Raw genomic sequence first — 18833 nt, 5'->3', positions numbered from 1 at the left:
CAGAAGCCAGGGGGAGTTGCAGTGATGCGCCCGTGAGCTCCGCTGGCAGCCAGCCGTGGCTGAGTGACCGAGCCCCAGGCCGAGAGGCCGGGGGCACCCCGCCTCCGAAGTGGCCCGAGCGAGCCCCAGGCTCCAGGCCCCGATAAGCGGCCGCCAAGGAGTGAGCCGGTGTGTACCTGGACGCCCATCCCCGGACACAAAGAACCACCAACGCACCGATGTCTGAGGGAGTCCGCCACTGGCAGGGGAAGTGGTGGTAGGGGGAGATAGGCCTCCAAACCTTGGAGGGCCTGAGATGTCCCCAGAGAGGTGGCGTCTGATACCCAACCTGACGTATAGACACAGAAATAAGGCACACACAGATACAAACATCCATTCCCACCCTCATGCTCTCATATGCACTTACTCCACACTCAACCAACGTGGAGACAGACATCGAGAGACACTGTACACACAATCACACTCCCCAAGCGTACTCTAAGCCCCAGGTCTAGGTACCCTTGCCCCTGGAGGGGGAAACTGCACCCAGACCCAGGTAGTGTTACCCTGGGGTGGAGAGAAGCAGACCGCCCCGACTCGGCAGCAGCAGGGAGGCCCCACACTCCAGACCCCAGTCGGACGGCCAACTCCTCCTAGCCCCCCTGCTCCAGCAGGCCGCAGAGAAGACTCCAAACCTCCCTCCACCCGCTCATATGTAGTGTTGATGCATGTGTGTTCTAAGGTGCATTTATAATGGATTGCATTTATATAGCGCTTTTCAGGACCCCTCAAAGCGCTTTTACAATACCACTATTCATTCACTCTCACATTCACACACTGGTGGAGGCAGCTACAGTTGTAGCCACAGCTGCCCTGGGACAGACTGACAGAAGCAAGGCTGCCATATCGCGCCATCGGCCCCTCTGGCCAACACCAGTAGGCGGTAGGTGAAGTGTCTTGCCCAAGGACACAACGACCGAGACTGTCCGAGCCGGGGCTCGAACCGGCGACCTTCCGATTAAAGACGAACACACAACTCTTGAGCCACGATATTTAGAACCCAGTAGGGCATGGAGCTACCTGCCAGAGAGCAGCAGGTAAGCGCATAGTCCCTCCTGCTAGCCCTCAATGTCTACGTGTATTTAAAATTGAGAGGTGGGCAACGACGCCAGGGGTGAGGTGTACACCCTGATGGTCTTTTGGATTCCGACTAGCGTGCCCACCCCCAAGATCCTATATGTATGTGTAATGAGAGTGTGAGTAATGTGAATGTCTAAGTTGTGGGATAAAATTGAGGCAGAGGCAGCCAGAAGGGGACAGAGGGGGGGGGGTGCCTCCCCTGCACCCTGGTGACATACCTTTACCCCAAGGCCCTGCATGTGTGGGTGGTTGTGGTGGAGCGGGAAGAGGGAGGCAGCTGGAGATGGGGAGGGAAGGAAGGGAGGGGCAAGTGACCCCTCCCTGGGGCCAGCTCCCCCCGCTGACCCCAGTAGGCACCCCCATACTCTGCAACCCGCCAGGGAAAGGGGGTCCAGGCCCATCCGGACCGGGGCCCAGTACAGCAGCGCCCGCCAGGCCCCACAGAGCCCGGGACAGCCCAGCCGACCCCACCTCAGAGAAAACTGCACCCACCCCGTCATCCACTCATCTTCCAGACTACATAATGGTAAATGGTAAATGGCCTGTATTTATATAGCGCTTTACTAGTCCCTAAGGACCCCAAAGCGCTTTACATATCCAGTCATCCACACATTCACACACACAATCACACACTGATGATAAAGATAAGATAAGATAAGATAACCTTTATTAGTCCCACACGTGGGAAATTTGTTTTGTCACAGCAGGAAGTGGACAGTGCAAAAGTTATGACGCAAAAATTAGAATACAATAAGAATAAATACAGTACACAGCTGTACAGAATAGAATAAAATAATATACTATATACAGTAGAATAAAATAGAATAAAAATATACAATAAGATAAAAATAGAATACGAATGCTATATACAACTGAGTAAAAATACAGCTACATTGTAGCCACAGCCACCCTGGGGCGCACTGACAGAGGCTGCCGGACACTGGCGCCACCGGGCCCTCTGACCACCACCAGTAGGCAACGGGTGAAGTGTCTTGCCCAAGGACACAACGACCGAGACTGTCCGAGCCGGGGCTCGAACCGGCAACCTTCTGATTACAAGGCGAACGCCCAACTCTTGAGCCACGATCGCCCCACATAAGACAATAGACGCCCAGGCTGAGATCTTCCTCCACCTCTCCTGTAACTCCCCCTCCTGCAGAGTGAGTTCCTGAAGAGAGGAGAGCTCCTGCAAGATGTAACAACCTCCCCCACCAGTTGAAGAGCCCCCCAGGTGGCTCGATGCACCGGCGGCACCCTGTGCCAGGGCTGGGCCCCCATACACCCACCCGCCCATAACCCCGGCAACACACCAAACAGGACCCAAGCCCCCGAGGCCCGGCCAGGGCCCCAGCCCAGAGACGGAGCGCCCCCAGAACCTCACGCCTGTCCCGGACCCACCCAGGGGCAGCCAGGCTACCAGGTCAGTAACCCACGTCCGTCAGCACAGACCCTCCCCTAGCCCCGCTGCACACAGCCGCAAGGAAACCGTCACCTAAGAGCCAACAGAGCCCTTAATAGTCCATGACTGCTACCCCGGGTTGACCCCTCCAAGGAAGAACCCCCCAACACCCTAAGCCTGTCCCTACCCCCACACCAATCACAACAGCGAAGGTGGGACTAAACTATGACCCCCCACCCCCACTAGGTGATGGAGCTGATCTCATCTTGAACATCTGATGACCTGTATAGTGCACTCTATGTAATATTTTGTATTGAATTAATTGAAGACTGGGATTTCTAATTAGATGAAAGGTTTTTAAGCAAATCTGAGACCAGAAGTTTAGGTCTAAGTTAACTGATAAATCCGCTTCCCATTTTGCAATAGGAAGTGATATTGATTCATCTGTTTTAGAAAGCATTCTGTATATTTTGGATAGTAATTTGGGGGTTTTAAGAGTAAGAAATTGAACCACACTTGGTGGTGTTTGTAGTTCAACTTGACCCGGTTTAAATTTCTTTTTTACTATGGATTTAATTTGTTGATATTCTAAAAATCTTTTCTTGTTGATCCCATATTGTGTAACTAGTCCGTCAAATGAAATAAATTCTGTTCCTTCTAGTATATGTTCTAAATATTTGATTCCTTTATCACTCCAATCTGAAAAGTTTATCATATTATTGTTTTGTAATATGTCAGGGTTGTTCCAGATAGGTGTACGTTTGCATGGGATTAATGAAAACTCCGTCAATTTTAGAAACTCCCACCATGCTGTCAGAGAAGAGCTGATGTTGATGCTTTTAAAGCATTCATGTCGTTGGATGTTTGAGCTGATAAATGGTAGGTCTGAGATCTCTAGATTATTGCAAAGTGCTTGTTCTACATCTAGCCAAGGTTCATCTAAGAGGGTATGTTTTAGCCATCGTGAGATAAACTGAAGCCTGTTGGCTAAGAAGTAGTGCTGAAAGTTAGGCAGTTCTAGTCCTCCTTTATCCTTGGTCTTTTGTAGTGTTTTTAAGCTTATACGTGGGGGTTTATTTTTCCAAAGGAATTTGGACATACATGAATCTAGAGATCTGAACCAATCTTGTGGCGGTTTAGTTGGGATCATTGAGAATAAATAATTTATTTTTGGTAAGACCATCATTTTTATAGCGGCAACCCTTCCCATGAGTGATATGGGTAGACATTTCCATCGAGCCAGATCGCCTTCTACTGTCTTTAAAAGTAGGATATGGTTTAATTTAGTCAGATCTGCAAGCTTGGGAGAAACATTAATACCTAAATATTTTATATTTCCCGATTGCAGTGGTGTAGAAGAGGAATTATGGAAGGAGCAATTAATCGGAAGGACTGTAGATTTTGACCAGTAATCTGATATTCTTGCAAAAGAGTTTATCAATTCAATCACCCCAGAGATATTGGTTTGTGAGTTTTGGAGAAAGAGTAACACATCATCCGCATAAAGGCTGATTTTATGTTCCACATTCTTGCATTTTATGCCCTTAATTACTGAATTCTGTCTAATTGCTGCTGCTAGTGGTTCAATAAAAATTGCAAACAGTGAAGGGGAGAGTGGGCATCCCTGCCTGGTGCCCCTCAGGAGACAGAAGCTGGAGGATGTCTGGTCATTTGTTCTGACACAAGCTGTTGGGGAATTATATAATATTTTTAACCAGTTAATGAAAGAGGATCCAAAACCAAATTTGTGTAAAGTTGCAAATAGAAATTTCCAGTTAACTCTGTCAAATGCTTTTTCTGCATCTAAAGAAAATATTGTAGTTTCTAGGTTTTTACTGTATGAGTAGTCCATCAAATTAAGTAATCTCCGTGTATTTGTTGATGAGTGCCTACCTTTTATGAAACCTGGGCCGCGAGAGTTGAGGCTCGGGTGTGAAATGTATGGTTTTCAGGGTTTGTAGCGTTATTTTGTTATCGTTTTTATCATTAACTCTGTTTTCCTGGGTCTTTTCACGTGTTTTATGAATAAATCTTCTTTTTTTCGATACCGGTACTAGTTTTATTTTGTTGTATTTATCCGCAACACTTTAAAGGCCGGTCCGTGAAAATATTGTCGGGCATAAACCGGTCCGTGGTGCAAAAACGGTTGAGGACCGCTGCTCTAGGGCAAGATACTAACCCCAAGTTGCTCACTGATGCATCCATCAGAGTATGAATGTGTTTGAATGTTAGATAGAAAGCACTTAAGTATACAAAAAAGTGCCTTTGTGAATGAGGCATGTTGTCTAAAGTGCTTTGAGTGCTCTGGGAGAGTAGAAAAGTGCTGATTAATTGATGATGTTGACTATAAAAATTCATCGACGCATCATATACTTATACCAAAAATGTTGTTTTGTAACTGCAGTACACTACAGGTAATATTACAGTAAACCTTTTACACCTAACTTGTTAATCTGTGGGTTGGACTTTATCAATATTCAATTAAATAGTTTAAATGGCACTGAACACTACTCCACCTGAGAAACTATAATATACAGACATTAGTATAATTAGTTTTTGTCTAACTCTGTTTGTTCTGTTATATTAGTAGTAAGCACAGGCATTTATATGAGACTGTCCTGTATAAGCTCATGCACCTCTAAAAGTGCTGAAGTCGTGACAGAGAGCATCTTCAGCATGTTATCAGCAGCTGGGAACATCACCTCAAAGATAAGAGCACGCCTCACTCCAGGGCATGTCCACTGCAATCGTGAAGTCATGAACTGAATCATCTGTAAGCTTCGGAAAATTGTTTCTTAGGACTGGAAAATAAAATCTTTTTGATTCCATTTAAAGCTTTATTTGAACTTATGGACAGAACCCATTTTAGTTTCCTATTATGTTTTTGTTTGAATACTACTAGCACTTTAATTTGTATTATCTGATATTTTTATTTATTTCATTCTTAGTGTGGCGGTCCTATTGAGATGTTAAAAGTACATTTGATTATTTTTAAATTCATGTGTTTCCTGTTTTAATTTGCTGTGGGATGAGACAACAGGGTAATATTCACAGGTGGGCAGACGTGAGCAGATGATTCTTATTTTAGAATCAATCCTTTTACACTTCCCTTTTGAACAAGCATGTGGCAACAGTCGGAAAGGCAAACTTCCTTTTAACAGGACGAAACCTCCGGGTAGAACCAGGCTCAGGGAGGGGCAGCCATCTGCCACCACTGGTTGGAAACATAGTTGGTAAAAACGAAGTAATGCATCATGGGATGTGCCCAGCAACGTCTTGCGCTAAATAACTAAGAGAGAATTTAGGATCACCCGATCCAGCCCTAACTATATGCTTTAGCAAAAAGTAAAGTTTTAACTCTAATCAGAAAGCAGAGATAGTGTCTGTCTCCTGAATCCAAACTCGGAGATGGTTCCATAGAAGAGGGGCCTGTAGAGTGTGGGGTTAAATGCTTTGGTTTATCCTGCCTCTTGCTCAAACAGGATTAAAAGTGCAACCTTTATGACAACATCTTTTTTTGTAGGATGAATCGAACACTGCTCTGTTTCCTGTGCAGCCAAAAGTGCCGTAAAAGCACCGCATTGATTCTGATAGTACAGGGTGGGCCATTTATATGGCTACACTGTAATAACATGGGAATGGTTGGTGATACTAAAGTCCTGTTTGTGGCACATTAGTATATGTGAGGGGGCAAACTCCTCCAGATGGGCGGTGACAATGGTGGCCATTTAGAAGTCGGCCATCTTGGATACAACTTTTGTTTTTTCAATAGGAAGAGGGCCATGTGACACATCACACTTATTGGTAATGTCACAAGAAAAACAACGGTGTGCTTGGTTTCAATGTAACTTTATTCTTTCATGAGTTATTTACAAGTTTCTGACCACTTATAAAATGTGTTCAATGTGCTGCCCATTGTGTTGGATTGTCAGTGCAACCCTCTTCTCCCACTCTTCACACACTGATAGCAACACCGCAGGAGAAATGCCAGCACAGGCATCCAGTATCCGTAGTTTCAGGTGCTGCACATCTCGTATCTTCACACCATAGACAATTGCCTTCAGATGACCCCAAAGATAAAAGTCTAAGGGGGTCAGATCGGGAGACCTTGGGGGCCATTCAACTGGCCCACGACGAACAATCTACTTTCCAGGAAACTGTTCATCTAGGAATGCTCGGACCTGCACCCATAATGTGGTGGTGCACCATCCTGCTGGAAACACTCAGGGAACGTGCCAGCTTCAGTGCACAAAGAGGGAAACACATCATCATGTAACAATTTCAAATATCCAGTGGCCTTGAGGTTTCCATTGATGAAGAATGGACCCACTATCGTTGTTCCCCATATACCACACCAAACCATCACTTTTGTTGTTCCAACAGTCTTGGAGGGATCCATCCAATGTGGGTTAGTGTCAGACCAATAGCGGTGGTTTTGTTTGTTAACTTCACCATTCACATAAAAGTTTGCCTCACTGAACAAAATCTTCGGTGTGAACTGAGGGTCCTGTTCCAGTTTTTTTTTGCCCATTCTGCAAATTCTGTGGCCGATCTGGGTCATCCTCGTTGAGATGCTGCAGCAGCTGGAGTTTGTAAGGATGCCATTTGTGAGTAGCTAATATCCGCCGAAGGGATGGTTGACTAATGCCACTCTCCAGTGACATGCGGCGAGTGCTACGCTGTGGGCTCTTGCTGAATGAAGCTAGGACAGCCACTGATGTTTCTTCATTAGTCACAGTTTTCTTGCGTCCACATTTTGGCAAATCCAACACTGAACCAGTTTCACGAAACTTAGCAAGCAGTTTGCTGACTGCAGCATGGGAGATGGGTGGTCTCGTAGGGTGTCTTGCATTGAAATCTGCTGCAATGACCCGGTTACTGCGTTCACCAGATATCAGCACAATTTAGATCCGCTCCTCACGTGTTAACCTCTTCGACATGTCAATGACTGTGAACAAAGAGAAACTTGTAAATAACTCATGAAAGAATAAAGTTACGTTGAAACCAAGCACACCATTGTTTTTCTTGTGACATTACCAATAAGTCTGATGTGTCACATGGCCCTCTTCCTATTGAAAAAACAAAAGTTGTATCCAAGATGGCCGACTTCTAAATGGCCACCATGGTCACCGCCCATCTTGAGGAGTTTGCCCCCTCACATATACTAATGTGCCACAAACAGGACTTTAATATCACCAACCATTCCCATGTTATTACGGTGTATCCATATAAATGGCCCACACTGTACTATACTTGTTAGAACCAACAGTCACTTGTGAGGACACACAACCTGGTCCTCACAAATAAGATTTGAAGGCATTTTTAAAGCTCAAAATGTGGTTTCAGTGTCAGGGTTACAATTAGGTTATGGTTAGGTTTAGGGTAAGGGGTAGCCATTCATATTTAATGGTTAAGGTTGGGTTAAGGGGCAAGGGAAAGCATTATGTCAATGAAGGTCCTCACTAAGATAGCTGAACGGGGTTTCCTGTGTTTGTGTGTGTGTGTAGACTCAGACACTCTGAGAAAAAAACCTGTTGTTTTGTTCCCCAAGAAATGAAAAGTAATACAGTTTTAAAATCACATTAAAATCTCCTTATTTCTAGCATTTTTTTTTCAAGTGTACCAAAGTTGAGATGTATGAGAGTGCTGCCAGATTAAATGGATCATCTATAACAGAACTTGATATGTGAGAAGAGACATTTTTGTTTATTGTAACCTGTGTCAGTGGACTCTTGTCTCTGTCTAAAGAGCCTCTTTGTCTGCACTAACCTTCACAAACAGAACGCACACGCAGCAGCTGGGTGTGTATCTGTGGGCATCCAAGACAGAAGCACAAAGACATCATGGTTCCAGTAGTTCTGTGTGGACAGTGTTACGAAAGAGGAGGCTGTCAGATTCAAGATGATTCATGATTCCTGGAAAGAATCGAGGCCTTCATTTGGCTTTGTTAGCACACACCTTTGTTTTAGATTTCATTAAATGAAATGCACTGCAGCTGCAAGGGGTCCATGTCCAGGTTAAATTCAGGAGTGTTGAAAGAGAAGATGACAAGAAGTTGCCCTAGATGCCAAAGAGCTTGATGAAATTGCCTTGAAAATTTCTGGAGTAATTTCTGAGAATTATTCTGGTGGTCAGAATGCACCCTGATCATCTCACATTTGTAAAGAAATGTGAGGTGATAAGCACGCAATCTACTGTGAACCTTTGTTTTAAACTATGGTACTTTTGTCAGCATCTTTTCATCTCATCTCCTCCTCTGATTGTGAGGCACATATCTTGCAATGGACTGTACAGCAGACGTGGCCTATCAGCCTGTCTCTGATGGTGTCTTTAATCTGTAACGTGCCCACAGAGCAAGCTAAACTGCACTGCACAGCCTGCTTTAGAGTAACGGCCACATAAAAAGGGTTTGGCATTGCAATGAAGAGGAGCTGTGCAGGCTGGACATCTTTCTCACTCCCTCACCGATGTAAAAGATTGATATCTTAAAGTAAGCAAACTCTGTAAAGTCTATTGTGAAACATGATCTATGAACTGTGTGATGGGAACTGACAAGGAGAGTGTAATGGTACAGACCCATGACTCAAGATCACTGACCTGAAACTGGACTAGGTTTAGCCCAGATTTCATTGAAATGGAGTGAAAAAATAATCCTGTAAATTATCTTTCTTGTTCCGATTCAGTGGGTGCTGGCTTTTGAGATTTTCATCCCGCTCGTCCTTTTCTTCATCCTCCTGGGTCTGAGGCAGAAGAAGCCAGCAATTCCTGTCAAGGAAGGTAAGCAGAGTGTTTGAGAACCTAAAGACAGCAGTGGGAAAATTGTATTACCAGTAGACATGAGGGGTGGAAGCAATACATTTGACTGAAGTTGCTAATACCCAGGATTAAACGTCTACTGTATCTATCCTCAGAATCAACAACATTTCAGCACTCGTACTGCATCCTGCTGTTTACAGCAGTGATTGCAGCACAGGTATTCTTAGTGTCTCCATGATTTAGGTTAATCTAGTTTGTCGAAGCTACATAAACATTTCATATTCAAGTTCAGCATGTTTAGAGAATATTTTTATATATATTATCAATTATAATAATCAAAAAATGTTAACCTAAAGATACATAAAAATGACTAGACCAGCATAAACTGTGTGAACAAAAAGTGCAGGTGTCTACCAGACAAAGCAAATCTTTCAAGCTTCCTGTCGGTTATTTCATTGGTTAATCAAGTAATTGGATAAGAAATGTTTTTGTTTTATTAATGAACATAAAATAAATATTTAAAAGAGAAAAAAACAGCTATTTCAAAATGAACTGCTTATTGGTTTCCAAATTAGAAACTGGTCATAAAGGACTGATTTTACAATTCACTCCGTATATATATATATATATACATATATATTAGGGATGCAACGATACCAATTTTTTCAAACCGATACTTGGATCTGAGTACTTGCCGATACAGAGTACAAAAACCGATACTTCTACCACACACACAGACAAATGCAATGAATTGGAAGAGAGGTTTTATTTTATTCTCTGCCGATAATAAATAATATCTTAATAAAAAAGACCACAAAAAAATTTCAAGTGAAAAATAAGCACTTCTGTTAAATTATTGCAGAGTCTCCACATTGTAATTTAACAAAATATCACTGAACTATTGGCACTGTCTCGAGCTTTCGGAATAATAAATAAACACTTCTGTTTGGAATAAAATAAACTTTTAAATTATTGCAGAGTGTCCACATTGTAAACAAACAAACAAAATAACGAAAGTATTTGGCATTGACGAACGAACTCCCCATCTGCCCGTGGATCATCAGTCCACTGTGCCGTTAAACCAAGGACTGACATCGCGCACACACTGCTTGTCTTTACCTCTTTAGAGAGTTTTGGCACCATTATCTCCCTGATGTGTGGGCAGCTGGGAATTTCATATCGCAGCTCGAGTGTGCTGAGAAGAATCCTATGTTTTCCACGGCCGGCATTGGCTGGTCATCCAGAGCGATAAAATGAGTCAGAGCCTCTGTTGTTTTAACTGCCCGTGGATTTTCTCTTGACATTTTTCATCGCTTTTCCAAAACCTGAGTTAAAGTTGGCTGTTCCGGTCCACACTGCTGACATTTTGTTTAGCCTAGCTACAGCAGCCTCCAGTTTCTCTTTTTTTATCTGGAGCTGCCAGTCTGACTCATCTAACCCTGTGCCTGTTTAGCGCGGGATGTCCCCCTAGTGGCCAATCTAAAAAACTACAACAGAAATGACATGCCACCCTCTGATTAATGAAATAAGTTAGTATCGGTTCATGGTATCGGTTAACTGTTACGAGTATGAGTGCACACACATTTTACAGTATCGGCCCCGATACCAGTATCGGTGCATCCCTAATATATATTATACATATTTTTTTATGTGGGCGAAACTTGTTTTTACACGATGATGACTGAACACGGTCGTGCATGAAACACAGCACTGAGGATTTTGTATAATTGAGTTACTCTAATTACTCGATGAATCATTGCAGCCTTAGAATAAAGTATGCCAGTGCGGTGAATGCAGAGGGTTGCCAGTGAAGTGGCCAATACTGACTAGAATAAATGTGTTTCTATTTATGGCTTAAGTTTACCATAAAGGGGGTGGAGTTATGTGCACTGCCTTAATACTCCTCATTTTTGGTCAGTACTATTACCAGGAGGAACTTAAGTAAACTTGATATCATTATTCAGCTCCTGCTTCGTGGTGAGGCAGCAGCTGCTGCTCCTCACTGCCTTCAAAGGTAAAACATGCAACATCAAACTGCTTTTACTAAATAAAAAACGTTGGAAAGGAAGCTGCAGACCAGCCGACAGTAATACCTGCAGCATCATACCAGCAGCTAATTTAGTCTTATATGGACCCTTTATACTGTCCTCCCACTCGATCCACCAAAAGTATGAGATCAACTTTTGCAACATTTCCTGTTTTTGTGTTCGTAGTTCATCTGCTAGTGATGTGTCTGCTCAGCTGTTAGCTGGTTTTTCATGTGTAACTGTTCCCTGTAGCCATCAGAGCACCCAGTTTATTTGATTTCTTTGTCTTTTATTCTTTTATTTTACATTTCTTTCTTTCTTTTTTCTGTCTTCCTTTCTTTCTTCTGCATGATGCATGTTCTCAACATTTTGGATGGACCAGTGTGTAAGTGTCATTGTGCATTTGTTTTATGCTAACAGATTATATAACATATACTCTGTATATTGGAAGGCCGAGCTCTTCCCGGGACCCGGATTGATTCTTTGGCTGTTGGAGATTTCTTTCACTTTGATTTAGATTGCTGTCAGATTTGTTTGAGTGATCATCTTAAACTGTCCCTTCTGTTATCTCTTAAGGTTGATTTTTGATACAAAGTCAAGAAACGAATTCATGGTTTAACTATAAATGGAGCATTTTAAATGCACCACAGAGAAAAAGACTGAACAGGCAGCCAAGTTTGATGCATCTTAAATGTAGTGATGTATAATCATGTCTCATAAAGGAAACAAATGATCAGGTGTACACACACACTGGTGTATATAGTTGTGGTTGCAGTTGGGCACACTACTCACAAAACCAAAGGATGTAGATTGAAAAAGCCAGTTTCATATTCCCTCTGAATCTGTACATTGGACACATTTACAGGCTACTCAAGACATTAGATGGTAAACAGTATTGTTGCCCAGTCAGGAGTCATCTTACTTTTTATCTCATGAGCTCCTGAATTATCTGGGTTGTAATTCAGTGCGTGCACTCAGGTAAAAAAGCTCCTCTGGCTCCTGTGAGTGTGCTCCGCTCAGGTCACCTCAGAACCAGCACTGTGATGCACACTGCTGGTTGGCGGACACAAAGAAGCACATCTGTATTGTTATCCAATGGAATTACGAGAAGTAATCTAATCCACGACAGCGCTAACAAATATTTCTGTAATTACTGTTGAATCTTTTCACCATGTTCAGTGTTTCTGACCAGGCTATGAAAACTTAATGAGCTGCTGTTTAGTGCATGCTAATTCTGTTTCCTACACCATGCTGTGCACCTAACACTCCCTCAGTAAATCTACCAGCCTGTGACCTGATCAGAGAGGACAGATGTCAGTGAGCTGAAGAATGAACTGAACTACTCTGTAGGGCACATTTTACTTATATTTTCACACTTCCATTATAGAAATGCACGATGGCATTATTCACTGTGGACTCGTCACTGAATAAATGATTCTATATATACTTGGTGACCTGTGACATGTAAAGACAATCTTTGCTGTTGCCTGGATCTCGTATTGACCCTGTGATCTCCACACAACCTGTGGACTGGCAGTTAAATGCAGTCATGAGTTTAAGGGGGACTCCATAGTTTCTCCACCTTTTGTTTCATTGATTTTTCATTTGAAAAGTGAACATCTGTAAAAGTCAGCTTTTTGTGTAGTTAAAATGTTCCCACTGCGTCAAAGGGACGTCTTTTATGTCATTTTGGACATACGATTTTAGTCCACTGACGAGGTTGTTTTGTAGCTCCAGGTGACGTCGTTTTTTATACATCTATTACACTTCTAGTGTTGATGTCAGTAGGACCTCTGTGGACGGGCTTTTTATAGTCCAAATCTGGTGGCTGTGGACATTGTTTCAATGTCAAACTTAGACTTAAATTAGATGGAGTTTTTATAAAGCTTCCACCTGTATAGGCTCTGTAGTCCCATGTTTCCACAGGTAGAGGGCACTGTCCTGAAACAGTAAGCAAATGTACTGTTTATGAGAAACCTGCAGTCAGCTGAGCCTGAAGAAGTCACCTGGATGATGATGAAACATTTCTCCCTCTGAAGACGTCCAGATGAACAGAATCAACCTTTTCGGATGGATTTCAATGTTTTTAATATTTCACATTTTTTAAATAAATGGTCGTTTTAACCTAATTACAAACAAATAAGTTGAATAATTAAAATAAATAAACCAGTTAAGGAAAAACTGGAAAACTTAAAATAACAAACAAAACAAAAACCCCACATGTTGTGAATAATTTGAGTAACACAGAATAAATCGTGTTTGTTTATCTATCTTACGTCCGATGTTTAGTGGGTCAGGTTAATAAAACTATTCTGGAAAAACTATTTTTAGCCAAAACAATCATAATATGATGATGATAGTTTTTACTATAATCAGTCCGGTAGTTTATTTTAATGCTGCAGAGTGTATTTGGGCACACACAAGGAAAAGGATAAAGGGGTGGAGCAAGACATTGAACGATGCTTGTTCTTGGTCAGACTCAGTTTGTTACAAATGAAACCATATTTCACTGTGGGTTTGTCTTCAACCCACCATGATATTCTGTGAAGTGACTTAGTTTACATTTTTCTTTTTGACTTTTTGTGGCTATAAAGCATAGTGTTTCAGGGGATTTCCCTAAACGTAAACTTTTAAATACAATACAAATGAAACATTCAGCTTTAGACCTGCAGTGACACCAGGGTAAAACAACGAAGGCTAGAAGCTGGCAATAGACACCTTTCTTTATGAGGGCAGCAGGTGTAAGAGTATGCAATCCAGAGACTACGACAGCCGAAGGCAACCGTTAAAGAGAGAAGTTCAATTCAATATAATTCACTGTTATTTATATAGCACCAAATTGCAACAACAGTCACCTCAAGGTGCTTTATATTTCCAGGTAAAGACCTTCCGATAATAGAGAGAAACCCCAACAACCAGAAGAATCCCCACCCCTATGAGCTAGCACATTTTGGGGAAGGAAAAAAGAGGAAAAACTCCCTTTTAACAGGAAGAAACCTCAGACAGAACCAGGCTCAGGGAGGGGCGGCCGACCGCGACCGGTTGGGGTGAGAACAGGATAAAAGACATGCAGAGTGGTTATAAACATGTGGTAAGAAAGAGAAAGTGTAAGAATGGCATAGCTGGACAATACAGATATGAGAGTGAGCAGGAGGACAGTGGGAAGTGTTTCTGTGGGTAGGATGAATCCACACCCACAGGCAAGCTTCAGGAGCAGAGTAACCATGGAAACCTGGAGCAATTAGCAGGAACCAAATTTTCTTTTATCACCGGCTGTGAGATGGTCCAGCTAGCATTTATGGACAGAAGTGGGAAAATATCACAGACCATGACAACATGATGAAAGGCTTCATATTCAGCATTGACATGTGGGAGCCTCTTTGGCCATTAACTGCTGTGCTGCCTGACAGCTTTCCTCCTTTCTGACTCTAACACAATCTCTCCTCCTTTTTCATACTCATTGTCCTGTTTGGTGTCTGATTTCCTTTACCAACCCTTCATATTTACTTCCTCTGTTTCCCTCGTCCCTCTCACTCTGTCTGTGGCTGTCTTTTTCTCCTTCTGTGGCACCTGTCCCATTTCCCCCCCTCATGTCCAGCCTTTTACAGCGCTGCGCCACTCACCTCGGCTGGCATCATTCCCATCATGCAGTCGCTCTGCCCAGATGGACAGAGAGATGAATTTGGTTTCCTGCAATATAAGAACTCCACGTGAGTAGGGCTCTTCCGCAGTCTCTTGTTCATTTGTGTTTTGGCTGACTTGTGAGAAATACGTTCACTGCTTCTCGAGCGCACTCTAAGGTCAGTTCTTCTACATATGATGGTTCCAGTGCAAAGGCCTCTGACCCCCCCAAGCCCCTCACGTTTCCCAGCACTGAAACTAGGCCTTGCTGCAGCTGAAGAGGCTTGAATTGAACGCTCACTTTTGTGATCAATGTTGCTAGAATGTTACAACATTATAAATTTTTATTTTAGATTTGAAAGATCATAAACGTAGCATATTTTCTGCTGAGGCAACATGTACAACACTGTTTTTATGTGCAGGCACTAAAAAGTCAACATATTACAGAACCCGTCATTAGCTGCAGCCTGTAGAGAGACTGTGTTCTTCTTCTTTTGAGGTGTGAGAATGTTTCATGTCTGAATCTGTTTCAGTGTGACCCAGCTGCTGGAGCGGATAAGTGAAGTGGTTGAACAGAATCAGCTCTTCACATCTGATAGACCTGGTTTAGGTCAAGAGCTGGAGACCCTGCAGCAGCACCTGGAGAGCCTCAGCTCCACCCCATTACCACATGACCACAACTTTAACAACAGCCAAGGTGTGACTTTTACACTTTAGACTTTAGAGCTGTTGTTGTCATTGTGCGGATTCTTGTACAGCGAAATTGGATAGCTGGACCGCAAAGGTGCAAAGTAAAGAAAACAATATACAACAAGGAATATATGTATACATATATGTGAGTAAACTATATAGAAACATTGAAACAGACACATTGTGGGGCTGTACACAAGCAGTTATATGATATAAATAAATAAGGGTGGAGGGGCTATGGTCATTTAGGGTGGGGATGGTAATTCCACTGAGACCAAAAATATAAATAAAAGGAAAGACTGAGATATTGATCATGGGATGGCAGCAACATAGTTGATCAATAGCAGCGTCACAGTGACTTCCAGCTGTACTAAATCCAGTTTGACTGTTGCTTTGTGGAAGTCTGTGCTTCACCATTTTGGAACAGTTCTTGTGTTTTGAATTTCCTTTTGAGAAAGAGGACAAAGTGTTAGCGAGTCGGTGCAAGATCCTGCATTGGGACAAGCCGCAGTGTGTTTTCTTCTTCCAGTGATGACCCTCAAAATGAAGATGAACTCAGTTTAGCTCCACAGTGAAATTTCAAACCAACATACGCACAGTTGGGAATCTAATCTTATGTAGCAGGAGAGCCATGAGCAGAATGATGGCGCTCGAGAAGAAGAAACTCGTTTCCTCTGAGTGCAGTAGTAGAACGTCTCGATCATACATCATACATATATACATGTTACTTTCAAAACTCTTGTTTTACTGAATGACATGAAAGCGTTGACATGATTTCATGTGTTTTGGGTGCAGGCTTCACTCTGGCCAGCGTGTTGAAGAATGAATCCGTTTTCCAACAGTTCCTGATCAAGAACCTTTCCTTGTCTGACTCCATAGCCAACCTTCTGCTCAACACTCCAGTGAGCCTCGCAGAGGTGATTTACCATTACTAACAGAAAGTCTTCACTCTGTTTGGTTTATTCAATTCATCTCAGCTCAGGAAAATTGCTGTTATTTTATAATATGTCACGCGACTCTTTTGGGTTTGTTTTTTCCGAGGTGCTATGGTCATTTTTCCCATCCCATTACAAAATCAATTTAAAAAGCAGCCAACATGCAAAGGACAAAACCTTCATAATGCCCAGAAGGCAGTTACAAAATAATTACAGTAGGTAAAAGTCTGGGAAGGTAAACATGAATCTTCAAGACTTTTTGAAGTTTAAAGAAATGAAAAGGATAAATCCAAATATAAAGTTGTAAACTAAATGATAGGTGATGCTCAAAATTCATCAAAAAGTTTTTGTGATGCTTTTGAATAATCATACAATATAATCCTGAATTAAGTGAAGGGTTGGATGGCATTGGTGCAGTAAACGCATGAACAGCTGTTGCTTAATGTTTGTTGTAATCATTGTGTTCTGCTTTGATGAGAAACTGCAGTTTCTGTATCCACCAGATAACTCATCCATATCACCTGAAACACCTTCTCAGTTATTTCAACTACTATTCAGACAGTATGTTGTGCTGGTGTGTTCATGAGTACATTGTTGCATTGTTAGCTTTAGTACTTTAAAGAACTCTGTTAGTGTCCTGAGAGGGAGTCAGAGGATGGACAGCTTCCTTCAGTCAGGCATTAGCATGTGGCTACAGAGGGGAACTGGATTCCAGTAATACACTGGTCTCTAACTCTTAAGAAGGATCTGCACTGCAGGGAATCCAGTTAGCTCACACAATACTCCTGCAAATGTGTGTGCAATTAATAAGCTAGTTTAGAGCAAATGTCTTTAAGCCAACCCAGCTTCAAGTGCTGGATTGAAGCTGGAAAGAGCAAAGAAATATCCCGAGATCAAACGTCCATTACAAAGTTGTTCAGTAAAGATGGATCGCTGGTCGTGTCCACGATCTGTGCAAATTACACCTGTGAAGACTTGGCTGTGAAGCCCCTCCTCTCAGTCCCTCCCAAACATGCCAGAGGAGTTCCACGGAGCATAAAAAGAAACTGTTTTGCACAAAAGTAAAAATAAATAAATGTATAAATGTATTTTAAAAACAACATTTTTGTATTATTAACGTTTGCTTTTTAAGTTGTATCTTATCCTTCTATACCAGTTTGTTTTCCAATGCCAAAATCAAGTCACACAATTCTGGCCATCAGTTTGTTTCCTGACGTTCAAGCACACAAAGGCTCTGCAGCACGAGAGTGATTGGAAACACACCAACAACTCCACGGCTGAGTGGTTAAAAAACAAAAGGTTTTTGAGTGGCTTAGTCAAAGTCCGTACTTAAATTTGGCTTGACGTTTAACGGGCCTTTCATACTCAAAAACCCTCCGGTGTGGCTGAATAGAAAGCACTAGAACAGTGATCCAGAAACTCCGCAGTGACTCGCTGACAGTTTTGTGTGTGATCTGTAGGTTTACAGCCTTATCGTCGGTACACATTTCGGAGATGGCGGAGGAGCCCACAGCTGGATTCAACAGGCCAAGGGCACCACACAAAAACCTAGAGACAGAGTCCTTCAGTTAGAAGTAAGTGCTTCAAGACTTCAAGGCTCATGTGGGCAACGACAGTGAGACCTGGAGGGGTGTAACTGGGAGGAATGGTCTGCCTTATCTGCACCCAAGCGGTGTTGTATTATCTGACTTCTGTGCAAACAGTTTGTCCATAACGAACACCATCTTCCATCATTACGGTGTCCATACGTGCACATGGCCCCAGGACATCCTAGGCTGCAGCTCAATGATCAATTTTGTAATCGCATCATCAGGTCTGAGGCCGTATGTTCTGGAGCAGTCATTCTCAAACTGTGGTACGCATACCACTGGTGGTACGTGAGCTCCCTCTAGTGGTATGAGGGACGTTTCCCCCAAAAAATTAAGATGAAATAAAATACCATGTTCTGATTTTCGAAAAATTTAGTCGTACAGCTCTGCTATCACTTCCAACATGAATTAAGACTAAACAGCAGTGGCTGTTTAGTCAGTAGGGTTACTGAGGTTGGGCTAGCTGGGCTAGCTGCTTCACTGAGTGAATGGGTTAAATGCAGAGAATAATTTCCCTACAGGGGATTAATAAAGTATACAAAAAAATGTGTTACATGGTGGTTAGCTACAGAGCTGCTGCCCCAGCATGTAACAGCATAGAGGATGGCAAAGATGGTCACAAAGATGATGTTTTAAACACTTCAGCTGCCTCAGAAAATAGACACGACTCCGGCCCGTCCTGTAAAGTGCAGTGGTG

At 42.7% G+C, this 18833-nt stretch overlaps 1 protein-coding gene across 2 annotated transcripts in view; it reads left to right on the top strand.

Annotated features, from left to right (window-relative positions):
* abca2 (ATP-binding cassette, sub-family A (ABC1), member 2) overlaps positions 1 to 18833 on the top strand; it is a 116332-nt gene that overhangs the window by 10352 nt on the left and 87147 nt on the right. The window contains exons 2-7 of one of the 2 annotated variants that reach the window (XM_085367024.1): positions 9202 to 9295; positions 12267 to 12269; positions 14900 to 15011; positions 15456 to 15619; positions 16408 to 16529; positions 18008 to 18121. In XM_085367024.1, coding sequence (XP_085223150.1) covers positions 9202 to 9295; positions 12267 to 12269; positions 14900 to 15011; positions 15456 to 15619; positions 16408 to 16529; positions 18008 to 18121 — 609 coding nt within the window. The remainder of the gene's footprint in view (positions 1 to 9201; positions 9296 to 12266; positions 12270 to 14899; positions 15012 to 15455; positions 15620 to 16407; positions 16530 to 18007; positions 18122 to 18833) is intronic. The other variant, XM_085367023.1, reaches the window with a different exon arrangement.

This window comes from Diplotaxodon limnothrissa, linkage group LG12 (assembly GCF_057381915.1).
Source record: "Diplotaxodon limnothrissa isolate DT_005_m linkage group LG12, D_limnothrissa_male_GT1.1, whole genome shotgun sequence".
NCBI classification, from domain to species: Eukaryota; Metazoa; Chordata; class Actinopteri; order Cichliformes; family Cichlidae; genus Diplotaxodon; species Diplotaxodon limnothrissa.
Note: the sequence above shows the minus strand (reverse complement) of the source record. Positions and strands in the feature narration are given on the sequence as shown.